The 26,008-nt window shown below is 38.9% G+C and overlaps 3 protein-coding genes across 5 annotated transcripts; 1 reads left to right on the forward strand and 2 right to left on the reverse strand.

Moving 5' to 3' along the window:
* The first annotated feature begins 263 nt into the window (after positions 1 to 263).
* Positions 264 to 12,797, forward strand: LOC115756549 (beta-galactosidase). 2 transcript variants are annotated; one of them, XM_030696383.2, is made up of 18 exons: positions 264 to 399; positions 509 to 656; positions 1,019 to 1,258; positions 1,942 to 2,088; positions 3,726 to 3,804; positions 5,238 to 5,421; positions 6,009 to 6,074; positions 7,395 to 7,634; positions 8,005 to 8,211; positions 8,305 to 8,608; positions 9,134 to 9,293; positions 9,403 to 9,511; positions 10,473 to 10,608; positions 10,716 to 10,771; positions 10,842 to 11,141; positions 11,234 to 11,356; positions 11,487 to 12,176; positions 12,493 to 12,797. In XM_030696383.2, exons 2-18 carry the CDS (start codon positions 527 to 529, stop codon positions 12,655 to 12,657), a joined length of 3,336 nt encoding a protein of 1,111 aa, XP_030552243.1. In that variant the 5' UTR covers positions 264 to 399; positions 509 to 526; the 3' UTR covers positions 12,658 to 12,797. The 2 variants fall into 2 exon arrangements, with proteins under 2 accessions (XP_030552243.1, XP_030552241.1); XM_030696381.2 differs by having other exon boundaries at positions 269 to 394.
* Positions 12,798 to 14,107: 1,310 nt separating this feature from the next.
* Positions 14,108 to 19,237, reverse strand: LOC115756550 (phosphatidylinositol 4-phosphate 5-kinase 6). 2 transcript variants are annotated; one of them, XM_030696384.2, is made up of 8 exons: positions 17,625 to 19,210; positions 17,008 to 17,175; positions 16,559 to 16,724; positions 16,093 to 16,209; positions 15,800 to 15,993; positions 15,220 to 15,365; positions 15,056 to 15,137; positions 14,108 to 14,792 (listed from the first exon to the last, which is right to left on the reverse strand). In XM_030696384.2, the coding sequence occupies exons 1-8, from the start codon at positions 18,764 to 18,766 to the stop codon at positions 14,504 to 14,506; spliced, it is 2,304 nt and encodes a 767-aa protein (XP_030552244.1). In that variant the 5' UTR covers positions 18,767 to 19,210; the 3' UTR covers positions 14,108 to 14,503. The 2 variants fall into 2 exon arrangements, with proteins under 2 accessions (XP_030552244.1, XP_030552245.1); XM_030696385.2 differs by lacking the exon at positions 15,056 to 15,137 and having other exon boundaries at positions 14,108 to 14,826; positions 17,625 to 19,237.
* A 1,692-nt stretch (positions 19,238 to 20,929) lies between these two features.
* On the reverse strand, positions 20,930 to 25,809 carry LOC115756551 (NADPH:quinone oxidoreductase-like). Its single transcript, XM_030696386.2, has 3 exons — positions 25,524 to 25,809; positions 25,233 to 25,424; positions 20,930 to 21,396 (listed from the first exon to the last, which is right to left on the reverse strand). The coding sequence occupies exons 1-3, from the start codon at positions 25,618 to 25,620 to the stop codon at positions 21,095 to 21,097; spliced, it is 591 nt and encodes a 196-aa protein (XP_030552246.1). The 5' UTR covers positions 25,621 to 25,809; the 3' UTR covers positions 20,930 to 21,094.
* Between the last annotated feature and the right edge of the window lie 199 nt (positions 25,810 to 26,008).

Consider the following 26,008-nt stretch of genomic DNA (forward strand, 5'->3'; position numbering starts at 1 on the left):
TTTAAAACACGATATTGATTTATCCGAATTTTCATCAACATCCTCTCCGTACAAGGAACAATATCAATCTCATGACGCCGATATTATTAAAGAAATTAATGGCGATTTTTGGACATGTGGGCATAATTGGGATTAGAGTGAAATCGATAATTTTTTATGAGAAAAAAATCGAAGTAAAATCAAGACCGGACCACGTTTTTGTGGAAATCAATCTCTGTTTTGCTAATTTAATAGGATTTGGCCGAATTATCCTGAACGTGAAAGTCCAGCATTTTCTTCTGTCCTATAAAAGCAGTTTCTCTTACAGAGTCCCCACTACTAAACAAACTGTCTCTTTCCGCTCACTCCTGAACTGATCCACTTCGGGGGCGATCAGCTCCACCACCATAGTCTGGTCCGGTACCTCCGCGTCGCATCTGTTCATTCATACGATTCGATCGCAGTTTCCCTTCGTTTCGTGCTTCTTTTTCGTCCTCGTAGTTTGGGTTGAGATGGGAACTCGTTGCAGGTAAAACAAATAAAAAAGATGGCGTCTTTGCTGGCTCAGCTCGGGTTGCCGCCGGAAAATGGGTACAGGGCATGGGAGGATCAGAGCTTCATCAAACTGCGAAAGCGCGATCCTCACGTCACTCTGCATTGTCACGATTCTGTCGAAGGTTAGTGTCGTACATGTGCTGGTCGTGTCTAATCAACTGTGGAAAGTGCTTTGATCGGTTGAAGAATTAAAAAAAAATGGGTCGAATTGGAACTGCCAGTCGTGTGATATACCTCTTATTTATGGGCGATCAGTTATTGTTCTTTCCCTTGGGAGGCAGATGTGACTGAGAGGAGTATGTGATTTTGTCACTTTATTGTGGCCTTCTGGTTGGACTTTAGTAGTGTTCCCTTAAATTTTCTTATGCTTATCATGTTGAGTCCCGCGGTCTGGGTATATCCTTCTTCGTTCTCCTGCTTTTGTAAGTTGTTCTCGTTATTGTGTACTTGCAGCTTGGAAACTCACTCTTTATCATGTTGTCAGGAGCTCTTAGATACTGGTTTGAACGGAACAAAGTGGACTTCACGTTGGCGAACTCAGCGGTTTGGGATGATGATGCCGTTAATAGCGCTCTTGATAGTGCTTCTTTCTGGGTCAAAGGCTTGCCTTTTGCAAAATCCTTGTCTAGCCATTGGAAATTCTTTATGGCTCAAAATCCTAAAAAAGTCCCCAGCAACTTTTTTGATACTGCGTTTGAGGATTCTACATGGGAAAGTTTGCCTGGTATTGCAAGTCCTCATTCTTCATAAAAGAAGCCTTTAAGATTTAAGCGCTGCATCCCCTAGTTAATGTCATGTTTTAATCTGATAAAAGATTACTAGGCCAAAGATCAAATGTCGAAAAGATCCATTACTTCTGCATGTGCCCAGGTTAAGAATATCAGATTGACTGTTTTTTGGCTACATCATTTTTTGAACTTGATGATCTTCTATGTCATAAATATATGTTGTACTACTGCAAAAAGTTTAGTGAAGGTGCACGATAGTCCTCTTCTAATTCACGAGTCGCACTCTGCTAAACTATACCTCATTGAATTTTGCTACAGTAAGCCTGAATGCATTGATGATGCAATTTTAGTGAGGATTGGGGGATTGTTTTTTTTTTTTTTTTTTGTTTGGGGGGGGGGGATGTTCAATTGTGTTGAAGGCATCTTTTGTCTATCTGAGTTTCATTAGGTACCTGTTTGAGGTTCGAGTGAACTTTTCTGTGTTCAAAATGAAAGCTGTCGAGCATAAAATCATTGCATATTTGATGCATTTTGGATATTCTCAATGATTTGTGCTAGGTAGGAATCTTCTGGGAGGTCCTTTTGGTTTCATTGTTCAGGAATATTGTCATATTTATCATTGTGTATTGCATACTGCAACATCTAATTTTCTCACTCATCTTTGTTCAAATTGGCGCAGTTCCTTCCAATTGGCAGATGCATGGATATGATATACCTATTTACACAAATATTCTGTACCCATTTCCACTTGATCCACCAAATGTTCCTTTGGAAAATCCAACTGGCTGCTACAGGACATATTTCAGCATCCCTAATGAATGGAAAGGTAGTTGTTGTTTGAATGCTCTACATACTATATGTTTAGCTACTCTGAAGCTGGTCTGCTCAAATGAAATAACAGGATATTGTTGCTCATATATTTGAACTTTCATTCCTTTTGTTGTTTCACCTATATCCTCAGGGCATTGCTTGATGTCATCTAATGCTTCTATGGGTATGTCTGATAATTGCTAATGGTGATTGTTTGATGATAGAATCCACATGAAAACTTCCGAGCAGTCCTGCACCAAGTTAGCTACCTCCTGTATTCATGCGTATCATGAGAATGCTGAATGAAATCTAAAAGAGATGGTTTAAATTTCATACGCTCAGCTGATTGAGGAATTTCCTCTCTCTTGATTTTAGTTCATGACTTGTAAATAAAGGATAGAGCATAGATTTTTTTGTACTATGTACTGAAGTTTCATATGCTATGTCTCCTTTTAGTGGCTGTTGGAGGAAACACTTATTAGTCACTAGTTAGTTAACAACTATTCAAACAAATTGGTGATTTTTGGTAATCACTTGAGTTCAGTGGATTCTGATTGTAATCAATCCTTCAACTTGAAAGTTGATCAGCCAGTCACTATCTACTGTAAAAGATCTGCTTTTAATGAACCCGCTTGAATAGTTCATTTCCAGTACGATCTTTTTATGTTTTTTCCTCTATCAATCTTTTCACTTTAAAGATAAATTCTTCTATTTAGTTGGAGCTTAGATAAAGCAAAGTGCTTAGATGTGACTATAAACAGAATCTCGTTGGAAGTGAAGGTCTTAACACCTGGTGATTAATAAATTAAACATTTGTACAGATGATTTATGGGTAAATTAATTCCTGTGGAAGGCAAATTTGTTTCCTTAAATGGTTTTTATAATATTAATAGTGTTAGGGGAAAATTGTAAATATGAAAGCTGTAGCCACAGAGGCTGCAAAAGCACCCTAGCTTGCTTCTTGAGAATGGGTTTCTTCCTGCTTTGCCTTTTTGAGCTTCGTCGTTTGAAGCCTACCAAGTGCCTTATGCTCTACTGGGTTTGTGTTAGCTTCCTGAGAGCAAAAGTACTTTCCTATAAGCACTCTCCAACAAAACATGGCCTAAATTTTTCTATCCCTGGATTGAGATGGGAATTCTTGAGATTGTAGCTCAACTACATGTCTTGTTGGTGTATAAACTGACCATATCATCTTCAGCCATTTGACTGAGCATGTAAATGCATTAAATTACATATCTGTGGACTTGCTTCTTAAGCATATTATCCAAAAGTAGTGAAACTCTCTCTCTCTCTCTTGCATGCGCGCGCATGTGTCTCACGAACACATAAGCACCCGCATTTGAGCGCCTTTTGTGCTGGCATATTGCCAATGATATGATTTTTGCGTTGCATCTTTTTCGTTATGCCTTGCATTGTACTCTTCTCATAGTAGTATTTGGTACTTAACTTTTGAGTAATGCTAGAGACGCTAAAATTCCTATACTAAATGGATTTGATGTGGCATACAGTAAGTGTAAGTGAGTAGATCTATTTAAATACCCAAGAGAAACTGCCATATAGCGAACATATTTAGTGTATGAGTCTTACTATCTCCAACATTATTCTTAACTCTTTATCGTGGCTTTAGCTTTGCTTCCTATTAAAATTGAATAGGGCGTAGGATTTTGCTGCACTTTGAAGCAGTGGATTCTGCCTTCTGTGCATGGATTAATGGAGTCTTTGTGGGATATAGGTAATTATTTCTCCACTCATCATTGACTGTAGTTATTTCATCTTTTGACCAGAAGTATATTATATTAGAAAAAAATTGCAGCATTCTGTGAGTATACTTATTTGCATTGGACTTTGGGAATTATTGCCAATTCATCTAATAAAGGCATAGTTTCATTTGAACAGACATAAATACAACTTAAAGACGTCTTGCTCGATGTTGGTTTGCTCCTGCCTGAGCCTAAAGTGTGAGTTAACATTCAATGTGAGGCATAGGAGGATGAAGAGACTTAAAACATTGGACCTGTCCCTTTGATACCATGTTGAATTTTTTAATCAATGCTGACGCTTGGGGCCTATTTGGTTTCAGAAAAGATTTTCTTGATCTTCCTCTTCATAGAAAAAGGAAACAGAAAAAGTAAGTGTTTTCATATCTTTTTTGTCCCCTTGAAAACATGTGTAGTAAGTGAAAATTAGAATCCTCTTTAAGAATGGAAAAGTGAAAAAATGTACGCATTCCATCATAATGGGAAGAGAGGCTTTTCTTCTGTTATACTAGAGTTTTCATTTGGAAAGAAAGCAGTGAAAGCTCAAAACTACTTCCTTGTTTCTATTGAAAACTCTCTTCAAAATGTTGTTGGTCACATATTAGGGTCTGTTTCATTCTTAGATAATTAAATCAGAGAATCCAGAAACTTTCCTGTTAATCTAACCAGGCCTTAAGTTGGTAGATAATGGTTTTGATACTTACAAACTTCTATGTCATGCTCTAGAACAACGGATGTTAGTATCATGCAATACCTCCTTATTCACTTAATCCTATTGTTCTTGTTTTGCTTGCATTTTGGGTGAACATCAGTTTGACATTTCCTGCTGGATTGACATTTAACCATATTGTCAATAAATAGATAGTCTGGTAAATATGTTCATAGAGAATGTCTTCATTTACTTAATTGATATTATGGCCAAAGTGGAGAAAGTTTTATGGCCTTGTCTCCAAGAGAACAAAAATGAAGTTGAATAGTGCACTTACCTTTTTGTTTGATGTCATTAATGATACCTCATTCTGGATTTTGGCTTGGCTGGAGCATGTTTTGCTTTTCCTGATCATCTTAGTCAATGTTGTTGCTTTTTGTTTGAAAGTAATTTGGGACTTCTAATTATACTTTTGCTGTTTACTAGATTATTACTTTATTTTCTCTAAAAAATTAAATGATGTATGTGAGAGGCAGATTCCTGTTGTGCAGCACTTGCTAAAAAGGGACGAGAGATAGAAATTAGTTAGAGAAAGAATCCTGATGCAGTGAACTCGTTGAGAAAGGAAGTTTCAGTCAACTGTTATTGTGGAAAACTTTCACTGCTGGGTTCTTGGAACAGGAAAAATAATGAAGGAAACAGTGTTCGGTTGTTTTAATCAGTTAACAATTGGCACATCCATAATGCTCGGTTTTGCAGTCAGGATAGTAGGCTCCCAGCTGAATTTGAAATCACGAACTACTGTAAGCCTTCTACTACTGAAGAGAAGAATGTTTTAGCTGTTCAAGTGTTTAGATGGAGTGATGGATCTTATCTTGAGGATCAAGATCATTGGTGGTTATCTGGTATTCATCGTGATGTGCTTCTTCTAGCAAAGCCACAGGTTTGTTTTCTCGACATTCTCGTTTTCATGAGATTTATTCTTCTACACGATCCTGGTTGCCGAACTGTTAATGCTAGTGGTGCTTCAGGGAACATAATCGAATTTGTAATCTGGGATAGTGGCTTGTGTATGTATATATGAGTTGATACTTAATAAAGTCTGTAAGCTAGGCTTCTTTTCTTCTGTTAGTGAGCATTTGAAAGTTTCTCTTGTAAACTGGTGGTATATTCTTCTAAGTTGAGTAGATAAGGATAGGAATGTCTTTGTAAAACTGTTGTGCACTATATGCAGAAGGTTCAAGACAGAATGACATGTATATCTGTAACATGTGCATGAAAAATTTAGCCATATTGGTTTCTTTAGTAACATACATAACCCTGAAAACATTAAATAAATCTGTCAAAACCTCCTAAGATACTACAGGTTGTTTTGGAATCTAATGTCGCTGCATACTCTGAGTTTCTGCCTATCTCATGGATTGATATGGCATACAGTTGATGAAACTCTGTGGAAGATGCCTTCTGACCTTTTTACCACCTGGTTATCGCATGGATTGGAATTGACTAGCTATAACATAATTTATTCAGGTATCTATTGCGGATTATTTTTTCAACTCTAACCTGGATGCAAATTTCACATGCGCTGATCTCCAGGTAAATATACAAGCAGAGTTACATTATACAAAAATTAGATTTGCTTGAATCGAGAGCACTCTTCTCCAACCAAGTGCAATGTTGTACATTGTCTGAGTAGCTTCTTTTGCTTTGTTTATCACTTTCTCTATGATTCTCTTGTTCTATGTATTTTTCTCTTTGTGCACAGCAAGGTTTCTTGCCATCTAGATGCCTTTATCTGTAACTTAGCAGTTATCTTTTATATCTTTTATCTTCTTAAATTTTTCGTCTTAATTGACTAAAAGATTTTCCAAACGTGAAAACAGATAATATCCACAGGATGCTTATTTGTGGCCAACTCTTTCTTTTCCGGATGACAAAAGTTGATGATAAAATACAAACAATCAAAAAGCAAGTTAAGCCTTTTTCCATTAAGTCGGATCTGCTATGATTAAAGAAAATTTTGTAGAGAAATAGTAAAAGAAGAATCTAATAAATTTCCCATTCTGCCCGAGTAATGGTCTTTTGCTTTGCATTTAGATCTTTGCTTTCATAATAGTGCCAGAACCCCAAATGTGGACGACACATTCTGAATAGCGTGTGATGTTTGATTATTTTGTCAACCTTGCAAATTATTGCTTCGTGTGACAAGAAATGGGTTGTCTTGCTTTGTGCTTTTAGCAATTTATTGGCTTTGTTCCTTTTGTTTCCGTTTAATTTTCATATTTTTTTGAGAAAACTACTGTCTCCTTATGACTTTGGCTTCTGCTACATTAAGCAGTCTTCTGCTCTTTTTCCTGCTTAAGTGGCATAGGAAAGTCAGTGGCAGATGCAGGAAATAGGTTGAAGAGGGGGGCAATTGAAAACTTATGCTTAGAATTCACTTAAAATAAACTTACAAAATAAATTTTACAAGGTGAGTAAAATATCAATACTCGTAACTGACCAAAATATATACAAATCAACTGAAGTAATCAAATATATTATCCTTAATGGTCAGTCCTTTAAATTTATCCGATGACTGTCAGTTGGATATGGACTTTTTAGCACCCAACAGAGATATGCCTATACTTCACTGGCTGCCGATACCCAATTTCATGTGAACACAAGATAATTATACATTTGACAAGAAGATATGACAACATAAGGAAGAAGGCTAAAAGTTGTAGCATCTCTCTTTGGATGTTCTAAAGTGTGAAAAAGACATGTCACCATATACTTCTCCCTGACTCGGGTAATTGAGGGCCGTACAATCATCATAGCATATTTTCTAACTTCTCCCCTAATTTTGACTTATTTTGCTATTGTTATCTTTACTGTTCACCGCTTTATTTGGAACACTCCATACTTTTCATGCAGGTTGAAGTTAAGATAGATGATTCTCGACAAAAGCCTGCAGACAGCATTCTTTCTGACCTAATAATTGAAGCTAAACTCTTTGATACTTCTATCTGGTACGACAAAGATGGTCATGTGGATCTTCTCTCATCTGATGTTTCTGATCTAAAGTTCAAGTGCTCGTCGTCCGATAGACTTGGGTTTCATGATTTTATACTTGATGGAAAGCTGGAAAAGCCTAGGCTCTGGTCAGCTGAACATGTAAGGAAGTTGTTCATAAAGTTCTGAAATGAAGATTCTTGATTGTGTTTCTGAAACAAGTGGCTGCTACATATGTTGTTAGATTTCTCCATATTTTCCTTTCGGATCTTTCTGTGTTGCAGATCATGATGGAAAGGTTCTTTCTCTTATATTATTGTTTCTATCAAAATGATAATGGATATTAGTAATCAATTGACCTTTTGTGATTCTTTTAGTACGGAATGTCTCCTAGTGATTTTGAAGTGCCATACAGATGTGTACTTCCCTGTCTCTTTTGTTATAGATCCCATGCATATTAGCCCTCAGACAATGCTTTTCAAGTAGTTTTTTGTTTCCATTTCTTATTGTTTGCTGGCTATTGTCATTTCAGCCAAATCTCTACACTCTTGTTGTCATCCTTAAAGATTCCAGTGGCCATGTTATCGACTGTGAATCGTGCCAAGTAGGCATCCGGCAAATTTCCACAGCCCATAAACAGTTGCTTGTTAATGGGCATCCAGTCATTATAAGAGGAGTGAACAGGCATGAGCATCATCCGCGTCTAGGAAAGACAAACGTTGAGTCTTGTATGGTTAAGGTAACAACAGAATTTCAGGAAATTTATCTTCCCTGTGACAGCTTTTAACAATGGTGTTAGTTGGAATTATATTTAAGCTATCCATCTTCGCAGGATTTAGTTCTTATGAAGCAAAATAATATGAACGCTGTCAGAAACAGCCATTATCCTCAACATCCTCGTTGGTATCAGTTGTGTGATCTGTTTGGCATGTACATGATAGATGAAGCCAATATTGAGACACATGGTTTTGTTCTCTCTAAAGATCGGAAGCATCCTACTCGTGAACCAAGTTGGGCTGCTGCTATGCTGGATCGTGTGATTGGCATGGTGGAGAGGGACAAAAATCATGCTTGCATAATAGCATGGTCCTTAGGAAATGAAGCTGGATATGGGCCTAATCATTCTGCTTCAGCTGGTATTAGACCTTCCAAATTATTAGATCAAAGCAGATCTTACAAAATATTGCTGCTGAAAAATATCAAAACAAGAATAAATAAATGAATGCACTTATTTTCAGTTTCATTTAGATCGTTCTCTTGTAATGAAGTGCCATCTGAAAGAACATGCACACATATTTGACACACTGCTTTAAACCCTAATGAGTAGACTACTAAGATGGAACTCATCTATTGAATCAGCACATCCGTTCTTCTTCAGCTATTTATGTACAGAAAATGTTAATGAACATGCTTCAAATTAGTAGTTTGCATAGCAAACATGGAGGAGCCAACCTCCGAGTAAATGGGTTATGGGCTACAATGTACTTGCACATGTAGTATTCAGGAAGAGATTAATTTCTCTCCTTTAATTTAAAGTGTTGGGAATTGGGATGCATATTTCATGCAGGAAGTATGGGCAATATAAGCCTTGGGAGAAGTTGTATTCAATGGAAAAACCTTCTTCCTTTGCTATAAGCTACTAATCTAATATTTTACATCAGGGTGGATCCGAGGGAAGGATCCTTCTCGTGTAGTACACTATGAAGGTGGTGGAGCCAGAACTTCCTCAACAGATATTGTGTGCCCTATGTACATGCGTGTGTGGGACATACTGAAGATTGCTAAAGATCCGAATGAAACTCGTCCTTTGATCTTGTGCGAGTATGTAACTCCAACTTCCTTTTTCTTTCCACCTTTTTATTATTTCTTAATGATCACACTTAGTCTGATATCCATACCGTGTTCAATATTCATGTGTCACCATTGATAGGTACTCACATTCAATGGGAAACAGCAATGGAAACATTCTTGAATACTGGGAAGCAATTGATAGTACATTTGGTCTCCAAGGTGGTTTTATCTGGGATTGGGTTGATCAGGTAAATTACTCCTTGACCTGGAAAAGTATGCTCATGCAAGCCTTCACTTCGCCTATGCTCAAAGCTGTGGACAGGAATCCCTGTATATTACCAAGAATTGTGCCAAATATCTAAAAGGCATTTCTTTTATTATATACTTATAAAGTCAAGTTAGTTCTCCCCAATATTACTCGGGAAATATATGTGGATTGAGAAAGTGTCCAGTAAAGTGCTTATTGGATGTATTGTTAGGACAAATGATAGAGCCTATACTAAGAGGTGTCTCACAGATCTGAATCTTTAACCAGGTCTGGCTATATGCATCAATACATATGTAATTTTCTTCTGTTCAATCCAGAAGTAATTTTTTCTTAAATGGTATAGTAATGCTGACTAGAAGTAGCTGGCAAATGAGTCATGTATGTTCTATTTTCACTGAACTAGTTAGACACAACTGTTAAAGATTTCACAAGTCCTTTGAATAGATTATGCAGTGACCTGATCTGGTGAACATTATTAGGATGGATATGAAGCACCTGAAACTGTATCTTAAAATGAAACTAAAATCAATTGAGTTTGTGTAATTTATCGGGCTTGCAAATTCTATATTGCAATTTGTCAAGTTCGTACGGATACATTCTTGAGGCATTAATTGTCCACAATCTTTCTATTGATATCGGAAGAAGTAGTTTGCACAGGTATAGTTAGTCAAGCGTTCAGTTGGAGCGCAAAGGGGATTGTGGGTTGAATAGATGGAAGCATTTCAAGTTCTCTCCAAGAAAGACATGCATTTCCTTGTTCTGATGCTTAATAAGCTAGTGTTCTTCTCCCTTCATATTATCATGGTTGCAGTCAATAACTGGCACTAATATCAACTTAAGCTATGCCTGCTCTATACTATGAGCTTTTTTGGCTTTCTCGTTGTGGCGATTGTGTAAGGAGGAATTGTTCAGAAACTTGAGGTTATGTTCTTTCAACCTAGGGTTTACTAAAAGAGAAGGCTGATGGCTGCAAACATTGGGCGTATGGAGGAGACTTTGGGGACATTCCTAATGATTTAAACTTCTGTTTGAACGGACTTACATGGCCAGATCGAACTCCACATCCTGCACTGCATGGTACATTTCACTTAATACTTTTGACTGACATATATAACATTTTGAGTTTAGTGGCCTGATTAGCTATCAATCTGCATACTCACTGTGTCTCTGTTTAACCTCTGCAGAAGTGAAGTATGTCTATCAACCAATCAAGGTTCTATTAAATGGGACCACACTAAAGGTACTGTCAAGCCTCAGCTAACCTCTATAGCTTTTTTATGAAGCTGACAATGTTTTGATCTCCTTTACAGATAATGAATACTCATTTCTATGAAACAACAGAAGGGCTAGAATTTAGTTGGTTCATCCACGGAGATGGATGCAACCTTGGTTCCGGGACCCTTTCACTTCCCGAGATTGGATCCCAGAGCAGCTTTGACATAGAGTTATCGAAGGGCCCCTGGTACTCAGTTTGGGCTTCCTGCTGTGCTACTGAGATTTTCTTGACAATTTCTGCTAAGCTTTTGCATTCAACCCGCTGGGCTGAAGTTGGGCATATTGTGTCTTCCACCCAAGTCCAGCTACCTGCAAAAAAAGTCCTTGCTCACCATGTAAAAAGCTATCCGGTTTATTGATACTTACATTAAGTTTGTCGCATCTATGTAATGTCTTCAACATTACTTAATAGTAGTTTAACCCGCAGGCTATCAAAGTTGAAGGTGGTACCATTTTCAAAGAAGTTTCTGGGCATACGATCAGAGTCTGCTGTCAGGATAATTGGGAGATAAAATTCAATGTCCAGAAAGGAGCTTTTGAAAGCTGGAAGGTTGTTATTGCAAATTGTTTTTTTAAGGCAGAAGATAATAATCAATCTGACATTTAAGGTGGTGCCCCACTTTAAATATTCTGACATCAATGGCAATGTGATTCTTTAATACATGGTAACAAAATTGCAGGTTCAAGGAGTTTCTGTTATGGATAGTGGCATACTCCCTTGCTTTTGGCGAGCACCTACAGATAATGACAAAGGTGGAGGCTCTGCTAGCTATCTCTCTTTGTGGAAAGCTGCTCACCTCAACAGCCTCTCAGTTGTTACCGAGAGCTGCTCTATAGAGCAAGATTCTGATAGTCTTTTGAAAATTAAGACAGTATACCATGTTATCGTGCAAGGTGAGGAGGGTTCCCTTTCTCAGTCCGAGAAATCAATTGTTGTATTTGAATGTGACGTGATGTACTCGATCTACTGTTCTGGGGATGTCATTATGGAATGCCATGTAAGACCCAGTTTGAATCTTCCACCTCTGCCACGAGTGGGAGTTGTTTTCCATTTGGAAAGTTCTTTGGAGAGGATTCAATGGTATGGACGAGGTCCCTTTGAATGCTATCCTGATAGAAAAGCTGCTGCCCATGTTGCGGTTTACAAGGAGAATGTGGCTGACATGCATGTTCCCTACATAGTTCCAGGAGAATGTGCAGGTCGTGCTGACGTGAGATGGGTGACATTCCAAAACAGAGATGGTGTTGGGATTTATGCTTCTGTTTATGGCAGTTCTCCTCCAATGCAAATGAGTGCGAGTTATTACACCACATCGGAACTTGACCGTGCAACGCATAATGAAGACCTTGCTAGAGGAAGCAGCATTGAGGTAATGCCTTGAGTCAGAAATGCTTTTTCATTTGCGTTATAGTATCTTCAAGTGTTCATTTCATTTGACTGTTTCTATTTGTCCGCAAAATATATGAAATTTCACTGTTTATATTCAGTCCAATGTCAGTTCCTCTGAAATTTAACTAAATGCTGCAACAAGAAATTGAGGAATTATTTGCTTTGTTAACCTGTTAAGTTCCTTAGTTCTGGTTTTCGCATAAATGTGTCAATAGCTCCAGTGTCATGTCAATGTTTCCTTTTAATATATCCCCATTATCGGTCTTGACTATTAGAATTTTTATGTGCTGTTACAGGTGCATCTAGACCACAAGCATATGGGTGTGGGTGGTGATGATAGCTGGTCGCCTTGTGTCCACGAGAAATATCTGGTTCCTCCCATACCATACTCGTTTGCAATCAGATTGTCTCCAGTGACCTCTGCAGTGAATGGACATGAAGTTTACAAGTCTCAGTTTTAGAGCACAATTTGTCATTGTCAGTTTCGTTGCCTCTACTCGTGTTCCACAAACATTCACTGGCACAATAATTTGTAGATCTGCAAGAACAAACCTTGTGCTTGGACGAAATCCAATTTCAGTTTCTCTCGAAGATTTTTCTGGCAGGTGCTGAATGCAGTCACATTTATATCTAGACATGCATAGTTCTCTTAAGACCCACTCTGAAGATAAATAAAACCATGTGTGTCGGCATTAGTTGGAAATGGACCGGCAACAAATCGGTGCCTTCATGTTGTTGATCTGTATGAAGAACTCTCTCTAATGAAGATATTGTGCTTTTTTCAATCTTGTGTTTCCTTTTCACCATCTTATGATTCTTATCCATAAGAAGTATTTATGCTAGAGTAGATATGTTTATGCCTATGCAATTATCATGCGCTTAATGTCGCGAGATTTGGATGACTGATTCTGTCATTTCCACTTATGATCTTAGTAGATTCTAAATAAAAAAATTTAGTGGCCTAGCAAGAATCCACAACATGCGAAAAGGGGACCACCTCTTCTTTTGTGTTACAGGAAGAGTCCCATTGGTTGATATGATAGATACTAGCTTCTTGGCTCGATTCTTTATGTAAGTGATGGGACGGCAAAACAAAATTTTGCTTTTCATGATCGCTGGTCCTCATGTCCTCCATGAAACAAGACATGGTCCTGGTCTCCCTTAAATTTTGCCGGTCGGGTGTCTGGCACTGTTCTGAATCAGTCAAATTGAAGTAAAAACACTTCCTCTAAGACGGATATTCGGTATTAATTGGCTGTAACATCGAGGTCAGGCAATAGCTTGACATGTGCAACAGCCCGAGTCTTCACGGCATCGATGGAATCAAGGTTGATGTCGTGTGCTGAGATACCCACAGATGAGGCTGAATGGAAGGTTCTATGTGGAATGAAGTTGCATCAGGTGCATTAGAATGTAAATAAATATGACGCTCCTAGTTTTTACGTAACTTGACTTATGAAACTTGTCCGCTACCCCTTGTGCGCCTAGCACTATCAGGTATTCCCCTATGCCACATTGAAAATTTAAATTACGGCTGGAGGCCCATAAGGTACACAACTCGCCAGTGCTTTGCAAATTGTTATCTGCATCCATCAGCTCTGGGTTTCGAAGTTCAGGTCAAAGGAGCAAACTTTTGCTGCGTATAATCTTTTGTAGAAATGTCAGGACCTCTAACTTATCCACGGTTGGCCAACTTGGAGGTAACGGTGGATTCTGCTTGATTGCACTTTGGATATTGAATGCACCATTCTTGCTGGGTCGATTTGTGCAGAAATATCTGTGTATGTCCGAAGGGCAAAATAAGGAACTCCGAATCCCTCAACATGATCAGGATGCCACCCGACATGCAGAAAATGGAACGAACCTTCATTAAAAGGATTCTTGATTCGGATTGTGATGCGAAATTCATGGTGAAGCAACTAAGAATTTTTCTTTTTTGCTATCACTGATCTCCTGTACATCTTATTCATAACAAAATTTCATATCCCTCCCCTTTCTGGGTGAAGATATGGGTACAAAGAATCAATGCTGTGATGAGACATTTTACAAAAAGAATGAGGCTTAAATTCTGATCTTCTCTACCCTTACCTACAACACATTTCTTTGAGCCTATAACTTACAAGACGATGAAGGTGAAAATGTGCCGTTTGTTTCCCAAGAGCATGGGACACCTGACCCTAGATGCCATTCTCTAGGACTCGCCACTTACCAAAATGGCAACCTTCTCACCATCGAGACCCATCATCCCATGCATTGACTGTACATAGGTGTCTACACGTGGATCGACAATTCGAGTGGATCCAAACCTCAAGTGTCTTCTAGAAAGATTCTGTATATAAAATCACGGAACCGTCTGGAGTATTGCTTTGGATCAACTGCTGATATTGAAGTTGGGTCGTATTGAATTGATTTGTATGCATGCTCAAGCTTCTTGCTGATGTCATAATCCTGCAATATGTCTATTATGCCAAAGAAGATGATGACCTCGTATAGCTCTCCCGTTGGTTCACCAACCAGCTGAAGCTCACAGTCGTTTCTCCTCACTGTTAGTTCAGCCCTTGCAGGCATGTTTATCCCTAATCTGGTTGAAGCCCATCTGCCCAATATCATCAGGTATAACAACAGCAATGCTTAAGTCACATACGTAGAGCTAATTTGATTGAAATGGTAGATTGCAAGGGTGAAGCTCTAGATAATTGTTACAGCTTACAAAAGGATGGAGGATGTTGCAAATAAAAACCTGAATACTGAGAAATGGAAGTGCCATATATTATCAATCCAGAAGCATTGATTTGTCTTCTTTTGGTTTCCGATTAATCGATTGTCAGAGAATTGTAAAGGGTAACGGATCAGTTTTACCTGGTAGGATCAAGTTGAAGCTGATCCATTTCCACACTGGAAAGGCGAGCATCTACAGGGTCAACAAGGTTATCTCCAATGCCTGAACAGACATTATAGCAAATGTTAAGCCTGGCTGACATGGCATGAGCCAAAGGCATTTTAGCGAAATGGCGAAAGTGAACCTCTAGGAGTGCGAGCTCCGGCAGGACAAGTCTCGGCAACTAAGCTATCCTTGTTATAAGAAGTATCTCGGAAGTGAAGACCAATCAGAAGACTGTAGTCCATTATCCTCTCCTGTTCAAGAAAATCACAATCCTTGTCCACTTGTCTGCACAAGTAGAGGATATATTAGGATTGGCTCAAACATTTCACAGAAAGACACATAAGCTCACAACCTCTACTTAAATGCACCTCTCAGAAATTGCCATCAACGTATGGAATCAGAATTAGTTTGACCTAAGTAGAAGTTTGGATTACTATGAATGGAGGAATTCTGGCATGCTAGAATCCCACTTCATTCTCTAAAGAAAGAGCTCTACAGAAAATATATATCAGAAACAATTTGGCTTGTGAAAATCTTAGTTCATTATATATCAGAAATGAGTGATCGAAGTTCCATCTCTCTACCTTGCTTGTGCAATATTGGGCTTGAGGGTGTGGGCAGAAGGTGTATGGGGTAGGCGAGAGAGGGCTCAAGAGTAAGGAAGGCACAAAGAAAGAGGAACAACCGATTTAATAGCACTAGCAGAAAATAAATCTCACCTGCAGAATTCTTGGAACCAAACATTCTGCAGTCTGAATATAAAGTTGAGATCAAGGTCCTTAAGGGTGGTAGTAGCCTCAATTTCAGCCTCCGGTTTGTCAGTGATACGACCATGAGAAGAACCCTTCAAGTCGAAGCGCCTATGGATTGCGTACTCGGAGCAGAATAGGTTTCCCATTATGACAAACCTTACCTGGGCCACTGATTGCAAATGAGTACAACTACAGTTTTATGTCCTGTGAAGTTCAACTAGCGAGAATTAACTCTGATTACAGTGTATCTCAAACATTACCTTCTTTTGGGCAGTCCCAGTCAATTTCACGCAATGTAGACCAAAGTATTTTGTAACGAGAGTGTTTTCATAGGTTCGGACATGATTATAGTAAGATGGCAGCATCCTCAAAAGCACCTGTGATGAAAAAGATCACATTACATTGTGATCAAAGCATAAAAAAGACCATACATTCAAGAATTGCTTACTAAAGTTTTGCAGTCAGGCGCAAATAACTTTCACCAAAAATCTCAAGAATGCTTTACATAAATGGTTGAACCTAGCAATATGCCTTCATCAGACTGATTACTATATATCGTAATTTGGTATGAGTGAAACTAATTAAACATCTGGAGATGAGCTGTTAACTTAGACATAGACATGAACCTTAGAAGACTAGTTTCTGCTCCAGTAAATTATTTAGTGAGAATGCACTGATAAATGGAACTTCATCACTCATATTATGGAAGCAAAGAGGAGAACACACCTTTACTTCTGATTTTTTCATGGTCTTTATCATGTACCGGTCATCATGGGTCAAGTAGAAGAAACTTCCGCTTTTCCCTGGGGAAGAAAGCTCTCGCAAGGCATCATTCCCACAGATGGATAACATATAATCTGCTGCATCAATTCTAAATAACTTTCTGAGAGTCCTGCAGATTGACAAAAAGAATATATTGTCACCCTGAAGTCTGGTTAACGAAATTTGGAGCTTTGAAACTTAAGCCATCTTGAGTGAGTTCACATGACAGAAATCCAGACAAAGTTTAATAAAGGACTATTTCGGGAGATGTCAGCTTAAGCTTATGCTAATGAGCATAATATCATTAGTTCTGCCACAAACACTACTATATTGTAGATGTATCCATAAAAGGTAACTGGATGGTGCAGCTGAAAGAAGATTATCATCAGTGACAACAAGTGGTTCGAGATTACCTGAAAACCACTGGGCAATAATCCTTCCACCTGAATTCACATGACTGGTGGGGAGGAGTATGCTTGGATCCTTCGGAAGGAAATCTAGTCCACACTTTTTCCTTGGGATCGAAAACCGAAGCTTTCAGATCCAGGGATGTAGCTGGAGCAGGCCTTCCAACAGAATGCCTGCGGGGCCACATTGAATGACCGATTACACGCAAGAAAGACATCTGATGACATGCTGATCATGATGACATATGCACAAAATTATCTCCTGGAATTGTTCCCAGTAGAAGAATACAAGATGAAACATTACAGCCTGGCTGTCATTTTTCTTTCTCATTGGGGGATTGAGAGGCAATAGATCATTACTTTCACTCGTGCACTATCCCTTCCATTGAACACCATAACATGTGGGATACTAGAAGTGAAACTATAGGTTCAGTTAGCTGAGGAGACAAATATCTAATCAGCTATATCGAGGACAAAAAAAACAACAAATTTAGAACCTATGAATATGTGAAGCTTGTGGATAATCATAAACAAGCTCCAATCAGCAAAGCTAAACTTCTGTTAGCCAAATCAAGAGAAAAAGCAGGCAAAGTAAAACTACCAATAATACGAACTGCCCATACCTGATTCCTAGCTGCAGGTTGAGCATTAGCTCATAGTTCCTATGTCCTTTAGATATAGTCTCTCCCTGTCGCTTGGGCGGTTTTATCCTCAGCATCTGTTGTTTAGTCAGTGTGGCTCTCATGCCTTCATCATCATCATCATCGCCGAGATTATTTCCATCACCGCCTTCTGATCCCCAACTGTAATGAGACACCCTTCCATCTACCGACGACCTCCGTTTCCCACCCCCATCACTTTCCTTTTGAGGTCTCCAAATTTGCTGCTTTTCCAAGACCTCCCCCTCAATCCCGGGCCAATTCAGCAGCTTCTGTGATGGCAAAATAGAAACTTTTTCGCCTGGACAAATCTTGCAATCCTGCAAGTCCACTGAAAACACCTCTTGAGGATTCCAATCCACATTACCTCCGGTTGACCCTGATGGATAGTATGTGCCGCTCTGCTCCTTCGGGTCTCTACTCCAAATGCCGACATAAAAACTACCGTCCGCCCATCTAAAAGTCCCATTCCCTTTAGGCAAACCATCTTCCCAAAATCCGTCATACCGATTTCCATTACTCCATATCATTGTACCATTCCCGTTGATGGTCCCACTTTTCCATTGTCCTATGTAGTTGTTCCCATTATGCCATTGGTACCGCCCATGGCCATCTTGCATCCCACGCCGCCACTCTCCTTCATAGTAATCGCCGTTAACATAACTCTTAGTCCCTTGCCCATGTTTCAAGTTCATTATCCAGGAACCTCTGTATGTATCACCCGAAGGGCCTGTGTAAGTCCCTTTACCATCCATATAACTACTCTTGAATTCGCCCTCATATGTGGCACCACTCGGCCAACAAAACTTTCCCTTTCCCATCGGCTTGCCATTGAACCATTCGCCAACATACATACAGCCATCAGTCCACAGATACTTCCCGTGACCATGGGGGAGGTTATCCGCCCATTGGCCAGTGTAAAAGTCCCCATTTGAGAGGACTCTCTCGGCATGATAGACCTCGCTCAGGCCCGCATTGTCCTCGTCGTCAACGTGGGCAACCGACATAGCGGCGAAAATGCTGTTCACCCTTTTCTTTGCAGCAGCTTGAGATTTCCTCACTGTTTTTTCCCAGGCCTTCAAAATTCGGCCGTGCTTTTTGCTCATTTCTCTGTGCACCCTAACAAATGTTAACGCTTACATTCTCCTCTTCTGCTTCCCTATACCCAGATCAATGTCTCTCTCTCTCTATCTCTCTCTGTCTCACCCACGCACACATTCTCTCTCTCTCTCTAACTATATGCTTTCCCCAATGAATACTCTCCAATCACCACAAGGCATTCTTGAAACAGAGGAGAGAAATAAACAAGACATGCCGGAACATGAAAAAGATGACTCTTTTAATACGTCGTGTAGTCTGAATTTGCATTGGCGTCAACTCTATTTGTGCTGCGAAATGGGTTGTCTGAGATTTGGAAGGAAAAAGGACGGGAGCGTTGGATTCATGATGGAGAAAGCAAAAGGTGGGGTTGGTACCAATGGCAAGCTTTTCTTTGTTTCTTCTGGGTGCATTTTTTTAATTTTTTTTTGTTTTTCTCTCTGCTCTCTTTTTGTTTTTCTTTCTCTTTCTTTTATTTTTTTTTTATTTCCCTAATTTCCACTTTTCCTTTTCTGATGGGTTTGGACCAAAGATTCAAAGCGTTGGTCTTTGCATCCGGATTCGACTCCTGAAACTCCTGTCGGACCAAACATCTGGAGAAAAACAGAGACATGTCATCGCTGGTAGTTATCCTATTTGCCTTTTTTGGGGTGGGTCAGATCAGAGAGTAGTGACCGCACTTGGCAATTTTACTAATAATTTCTCTGACTTATCCTCTTATTTTCTTCAAATAGTAATCTTTTCTTTGCTGTGCCCCCTCATATTTTACCTCATCTTCCCGAAGGGCACAAAGCTCGTCCAGTGTGTCCCTCATAACATACACACTCCTTGTCCTCTTCATGACTTTTTGCTCCTTTCGCAGAATTAAAAAAGACTATAATTCCTGTCACTTTGCTGATTTGTCCAACGCCTTAGTGCATGAAGGAACACAGAGAGAGAGAGAGAGAGAGAGAGAGAGAGAGAGACTGTCATGGGCATGACTTTCTTGTTTGGGGGAGAGGGGAAGGTCCATTGCCTATACTTTAGGGGGGCATATGGAGAGAAGAAGTAGCCAACAAGTAGGACTTCTTTACTGGACATTGGGCAGACATCAACAGCTTCATGCAATTAACAATGGCGAGGCTTTTTCCTAGGCGTGTGTCTCAGCTTAACTGGAGCTCGGACACCGCGTCCTAAGACATCGTGTGGCCTGCAGCATCTTCTGACAAGTCAAACTCAGCCCTATTCCCAAGTGGACCCCACTCTTATTGTTGGCTGTAATCTCTCTCTCTCTCACACACAAATAAAAAGGAACGGTGCTTCCTTCTTGGTCACGTCACCACTTCAATGCATATTGTTGGGTGGTCGCATCATGTGTTATGACATATGAAAGGCTAGTCTCCTTCAACATGAGACCACTATCAAGTTTCTGACGTATTCATTGCCACAGATGAATTTAGCTAAACATTTCATAATACGAAAACGTTTATGGACCGACCCTTAATGATTTGTGTGCATAATGCACGTTTAATCGCTAAATTTCTATGCTTTTTTTTAATGAGATGTGATATGTGAAACTCTTCCAACTTCCCGATTAGTGTGATAGAAGTGAATGCAGACTCTGGTCAGTTTCGTTAGTAAAGTTATTCACCTAACATTTGTCAGAGAACCCACTGCCAAAAAACAAAACAAAACAAGCCCATTGTTACTGGTCGATCGGTTCATCCTCGGAAATTTCAAGAGGACCCCATTGGCGTCGTGTCAAGGGACATTCATGGGGGTCTGCGAAGGGTGCAGGGGACCAAATTCATGTCAGTAATTTGTTTTGATGGGTACTATGTTAGGGGGTTGTCTCCTATATTGACGGCACATGTTGGCTGTCAGAGTCAAATTGGCCTTTTCTTGTCTCATCATCATATTCAATTGGGTCACGGGTCTGATCTTGGAAAAGCAATCACCTAGTTTCCTTCCAAATCGGTACAATTGTTGCTCGTACTCTATTTTTTCTTTTTTCTTTTTTCTATTGGTCATTTGATCTTGTTCGTACTCTTTTTAATGCATTACATTCACCGAAATTTGACTTAAAAAGCACCCTTACCACTAACACTACTGGAGATGGCAATCCTTGAAAAAATTAGCCCGCGCAGACCAGAAGCCTATACGTTGTACTCCACTCCACCGTTTGTCATTCCTAGGAGGAATGTTTCTCTACTAATACAGCCCTTGCACAGTTACTCATAACCTCAATCATGGAATTGCGGTTCATCATCAAGAAATCAATTTCATGTCCTCAGTTTTAATGAAATAAAATAGATACCCATGAAGCAGAGCATTTTAAGTTCTTAATGAGTTTTGCATCACCGTCCCTGAAGTCGCAGCGTAAATTTGTGCAGTGCTTGAAGAACCTGCTTAAGTTTCTCCTTTGCCTCTGGATCAACCAAGTTTCCCTCACCATCGAATTTTGTAGGTGGTTGAAATGCATTCAAGACGAATTCAGGCTTGTTGATGAAATGAAGATCGATAAAGACCCCAATTTGACGGAGATGATACTGTGCCCGTCCCCCACCAGAATCTCCTCCCGCGCTCACAATGGCAGCTGCCTTACCGGCCCAAACATTTGGTGGTCTAGATGCCCAGTCAATTGCATTCTTCAAAGGAGCTGGCATAGCACAAAGAAGAAAATGATCAAGAAATGAATGCCTGCACAAATGCATAACTTCCTCGTCCTTTATTGTTGTGCGAATGCTAGTGAAAAATTTCAGCTGACGACCACTGTTGCGTACTTATTTTGCTCCTAAGCAGGAAATGAACGAGAGCACCACAGACAGTTATATCAAACTTACTTCCAACATCAAGGAGTTGGCTCAGTATTAAAGAAATAGACATGTACGCGTAAACCTATGCGTGGATTACGCATTACGACAAAGGTTCAAACTCCCAACACCATGAAGTACTAATAACCTTTGGGCTATCCACTCTGGCTTCTACTTAGGCCTTACTTGATCTAAAAGATCATTAAAGTGTGTATGGTTGTTTGGATGGGGAAACAGATTTCATTCAGACTTACCGTGCTTTAGTGAAATCGAATGATTTTAGCAATGTGTAGTCTACCACTGACTTATGAATTCAAAACAGGACTACATAATTCTCTTTAGTGTACACAGATTCAATGAACTCGAGATCCAATAGTATCTGAGAGAAGGATTGTATTTTCTAATTTGTTCCACACAAACATACTGATATTTCCAAGAATCTGTACCACTGCAGATTGTCACCTCACCCCATTCCTATTAGTTTAGCAAGGAGATCAGTCTCATAGTCAAGAAAATGGATGATAAGTCCATTGTGAGAATTTTTCAGACAACAGATGGTTGTCAAGCAAGCCTCAGTGCAAGGATTGATAATTTGATAAGTACACTAATACATCATCCTCTAAGCAGTCAAATATGCCATGAGTCGATAAACAAGGCTGACAACCTAAGTAATCATGTTTGAGTGAGCGCAACATACACAAATACGTAAAGTACAAACATAAACATGTCTACAGTATAGTCTCATCAAATCCACAGAGTGTTGCGTGCTGCGTTTTCATTTCACAAGCAACTATATAACGTACATATATACGTAAGAAACCACAGCATACACTCTCTCAACAATCTCTCAAGCATGACATCGACAGCTCTGAAATTGATCAACAAAGACTAGGTTCATCATTATAGTAGTTCCAACTTCCAATCACTTCGCAGTTTTATTCTCATTGAATTACTCCAACAGTGAGGCCTCCCACATCACAGACTACAAGTGCCAACAATGCATAATGTGAGTAGCATCTTTTTAGTCTAACAGGAGTTGGGAAGTCGAGGACTCAGGTAACAAAGCAAATCCACCTACAAGTTCTTGGAAGGCATGTTCATTCATACACCAAACCATCCAATACATTTAACCGTGAAAAGGAAAAGGATCATCCGAAAGTTAAGGGCCTGCATGGTAACTATTCTCATTCTATGATTCTGATTCTAAGAACAAAAAAGGATGAGAATCGCGTTTGGTAGGCAAATAAATTTGATTCTGATTCTGTTCCCGGAATCGGTTTTAAAGAATCGGAATCAGTTTTAGAGCAAAATACGGAACAAAAAAAAAGTTGGTTCTGGGAAAAAGAATCACTTTTGAGAATCACAAAACAAAATAAAGTCTCACATTTCTCACTTTTCCCTTTCAGTTCTCTTGTCACTTTTCCCTCAACCTAATAAAAATAAAAAAAAAAAAAAAAAAAAAAAATTGGAAAATTTTTAAAAAATCACAAAAAATTAGAAAATCCCTAAGAATAGAATAAGCTTTTATTAGGCTAGTTTGACTCATTTTCATAAATTTGGGTCTAAATTTCTTAGATTTTGTCTATTTCACTCTTCTACAAAAAATGTCACAAAAGATGATGGCATCCAACATGTGGATGATAATATAGATACTCGTAGTGTGCATCACAAAATGTAAACATCTACATGTAGAGCTAAAGCTAAACACTCACTTGGATTTAGGGCGGAAGCTGCAAAATAATAGTGAAGGACTTGTACTTCGTATCAAGGAGGATAATTTTTTTTTTTTTTGTCGGTGGATAATTTGATTATTCGGCTACTATGTTTGTATATATTTTAGACAACGCAACATTTAAAGAAGAAAATGAGTTATTAATATGGGAACTATTCTATGCTTCAATCGAACTTCAAACGTAATGTATTAAAATTTGTATTTCATTTATGACATGCTAAAAAAAATAATGCATTTTAAATTATTTTAGTGTGCATTGGAAATTAGTCTTCAATTTATGATGAAATTTTACAAAGTGACTACATAGTTATTTAACTTAAATGAAAAAAATTAGAAAGAGAAACAGCTTTTTGAAACAGAAATTTTGTGCGGTTATCAAACGCTTTTCTATTCCAGGAATAAAAATTTTGGGCAATTATCAAACGCGTTTCGAATTTCTAAAACTCATTCGGGAATAGAATCGGAAAAAATTATTTTAATCGGAATCGGTTTTTCGGAACGGAATGGTTACCATGCATAGCCTAAGAGCCTCCATGACAACCATTCTGATCCGAAAATGTGATTCTGATTAAAATGACTTTTTATGATTCTATTTCCTGGATGAATTTTAGAGAATCGTAACACGTTTGGTAATCGCCCAAAATTTCTGTTCTTGGAACAAAAACGCGTTTGATAAGCGCACAAAATTTATGTTCCCGAGAACAATTGCTCTTCTCAATTTTTTCCATTTAAGTCAAATAATTATGTAGTTATTATTTGAAATTTCATCATATATTTTGAATTAATCGAGGATTAATTCATATTGATTTTCTTATATAATTTATTGCATATTGAAATGTAAAAATAAATATCAAGAATCATCACGAGTCATTTTCACTATTAATTGTGGGGTTTCATCAACTTTTTTGAGCGAGTGGATAACCGGCACGAGCGACACCTTTGTTTTTACAAGAAAAATGCATTGCACTGCCTCGAATTATGTGTGTTTTTGGTTCTAGAAAATCAAATGCCAGTCTTAATTCATCGAAAACTTAAGAACGAGATGATTCAAGTTTAATTGCAAAGGCATTTATGATTTTTCTACAAAAGAACAAAATCTATTAAATCTATGCCTAAATTTATGAAAATTAGATCAAACTAGCCTAATCTAAACTTCTTCTATTTTTAGGGATTTTTCTGAAATTTTTCTTATTTTTCAGAATTTTTTTCGATTTTTTTTATTTTTTATATAATATTTTATTATCTTATATATATATTTTTTTAAAATGAGACCTCATTCTGTCTTAGGTCGTGGAAAAATTAAGAGAACTGAAAAGGAAAGGTAAGAGATGTTAGACTTTGTTCTGTTTTGTGATTCTTAAAAGCGATTCTTTTTTTCGTAACCAACCTTTGTTTTTATTCTTGTTTTTCCTTCAAAACCTGTTTTCGGGAACGGAATCGAATCAGAATTATTTACGTTACCAAACATGATTTTCATCTTTTTTTTTTGTTTTGAAAAATAGAACCAGAGAACCAAAATGGTTACCATACAAGCTCTATATTGGCTCTAGTTTGGTTTGACGGCAAAAATGGAGGAAGAAAGAAAAACATCACCACAAGCAAGATAAAAGCAGAGCAAGATAATTGAGGCCGATGCCATAGTTGTGAAAAGGAGAAACTCATTAGATAGACTCGTTTTATCCCCAACACAGCCCGAAGCAACCGTCGTCTGATCCACCAATTTGGCAATAAACTCAATCTTATCTAATCTAATCCAATAAAACGTGCATGCGGATGGAAGCAATATCATTTCTAGTGATTAACTCCATTTAATCACTCCCAAGACAAGAAAAATTAGCAAACAGCAGTCGATTCTTCTTCTATGAGCTCAACAGCCATAAAAGCAATGACATTGGATAGCACCACTATGAACAAGTAAATGCATAGAATGAAGCAGACAAAGGCGGTTACGAGTGACGGAGTAGTTGTACTCGGGGGAAGCAAAGAGGATGCTGTCGGATTCCAGAACCTTCTGACGAAAAGCCTCGACCGCCGGCGGGAACCTGCCGTCGACTACGAGGTCCGTGTTTATCATCGGAAGCGGCGACACGTCGATCAGCTCAATCTGCATCCCGTTCACCGATTGCTTGGATATCTCGATCGCTATCGCCATTAACATGAAAAAGGACGGAGCCAACACGTTCCGATGAAGAGCTACAGATTTAGGGCACGGATTTCGAAAATCAAGATCGACGCGATTACCGGAACGAAGGAGGCCTCGGTTGAAAGAAGCTTTCCGAATTGACCCGCAGATTGCTGCGACCTTGATCACTGGGCTAGCGAGCACTGTAGATTCCATCTCTCTCAATCTCTCTAGGGATCGTCGGTGAAGGAACAGTGGCAGTGAAGAAGAAGTTGAAGCTGAACCGGTGACGGCGATTCTTCCTTTTGTCTTCTCAAGGAGCAGGTAAGGAATCTCCTGGTCCCAAAAAAACCAAAAAAAGAGAGACTAAGGGAATCTTGAAGAGCGCGAAAGGACGAGAGCCGTTGATGATGAGGACTGAAGGAGTGCGGACCAGAGGATCTGGTAAGGTCTCGAGCAGAGTAGCACCGCTCGTTGGCCGCTCTTTGAACAGTCGTGTTATGGGCCTTACGGCTTTGTAGGGAGGGAGACGGAGACAGTTCCAACGGTTTGGGAGCTGCCGGTGCCGAATTTTAATTTGCTTTAAAAATTGAGATCACTTTGA

The sequence above is a fragment of the Rhodamnia argentea genome, chromosome 8, assembly GCF_020921035.1.
Source record: "Rhodamnia argentea isolate NSW1041297 chromosome 8, ASM2092103v1, whole genome shotgun sequence".
Taxonomy (NCBI): domain Eukaryota; kingdom Viridiplantae; phylum Streptophyta; class Magnoliopsida; order Myrtales; family Myrtaceae; genus Rhodamnia; species Rhodamnia argentea.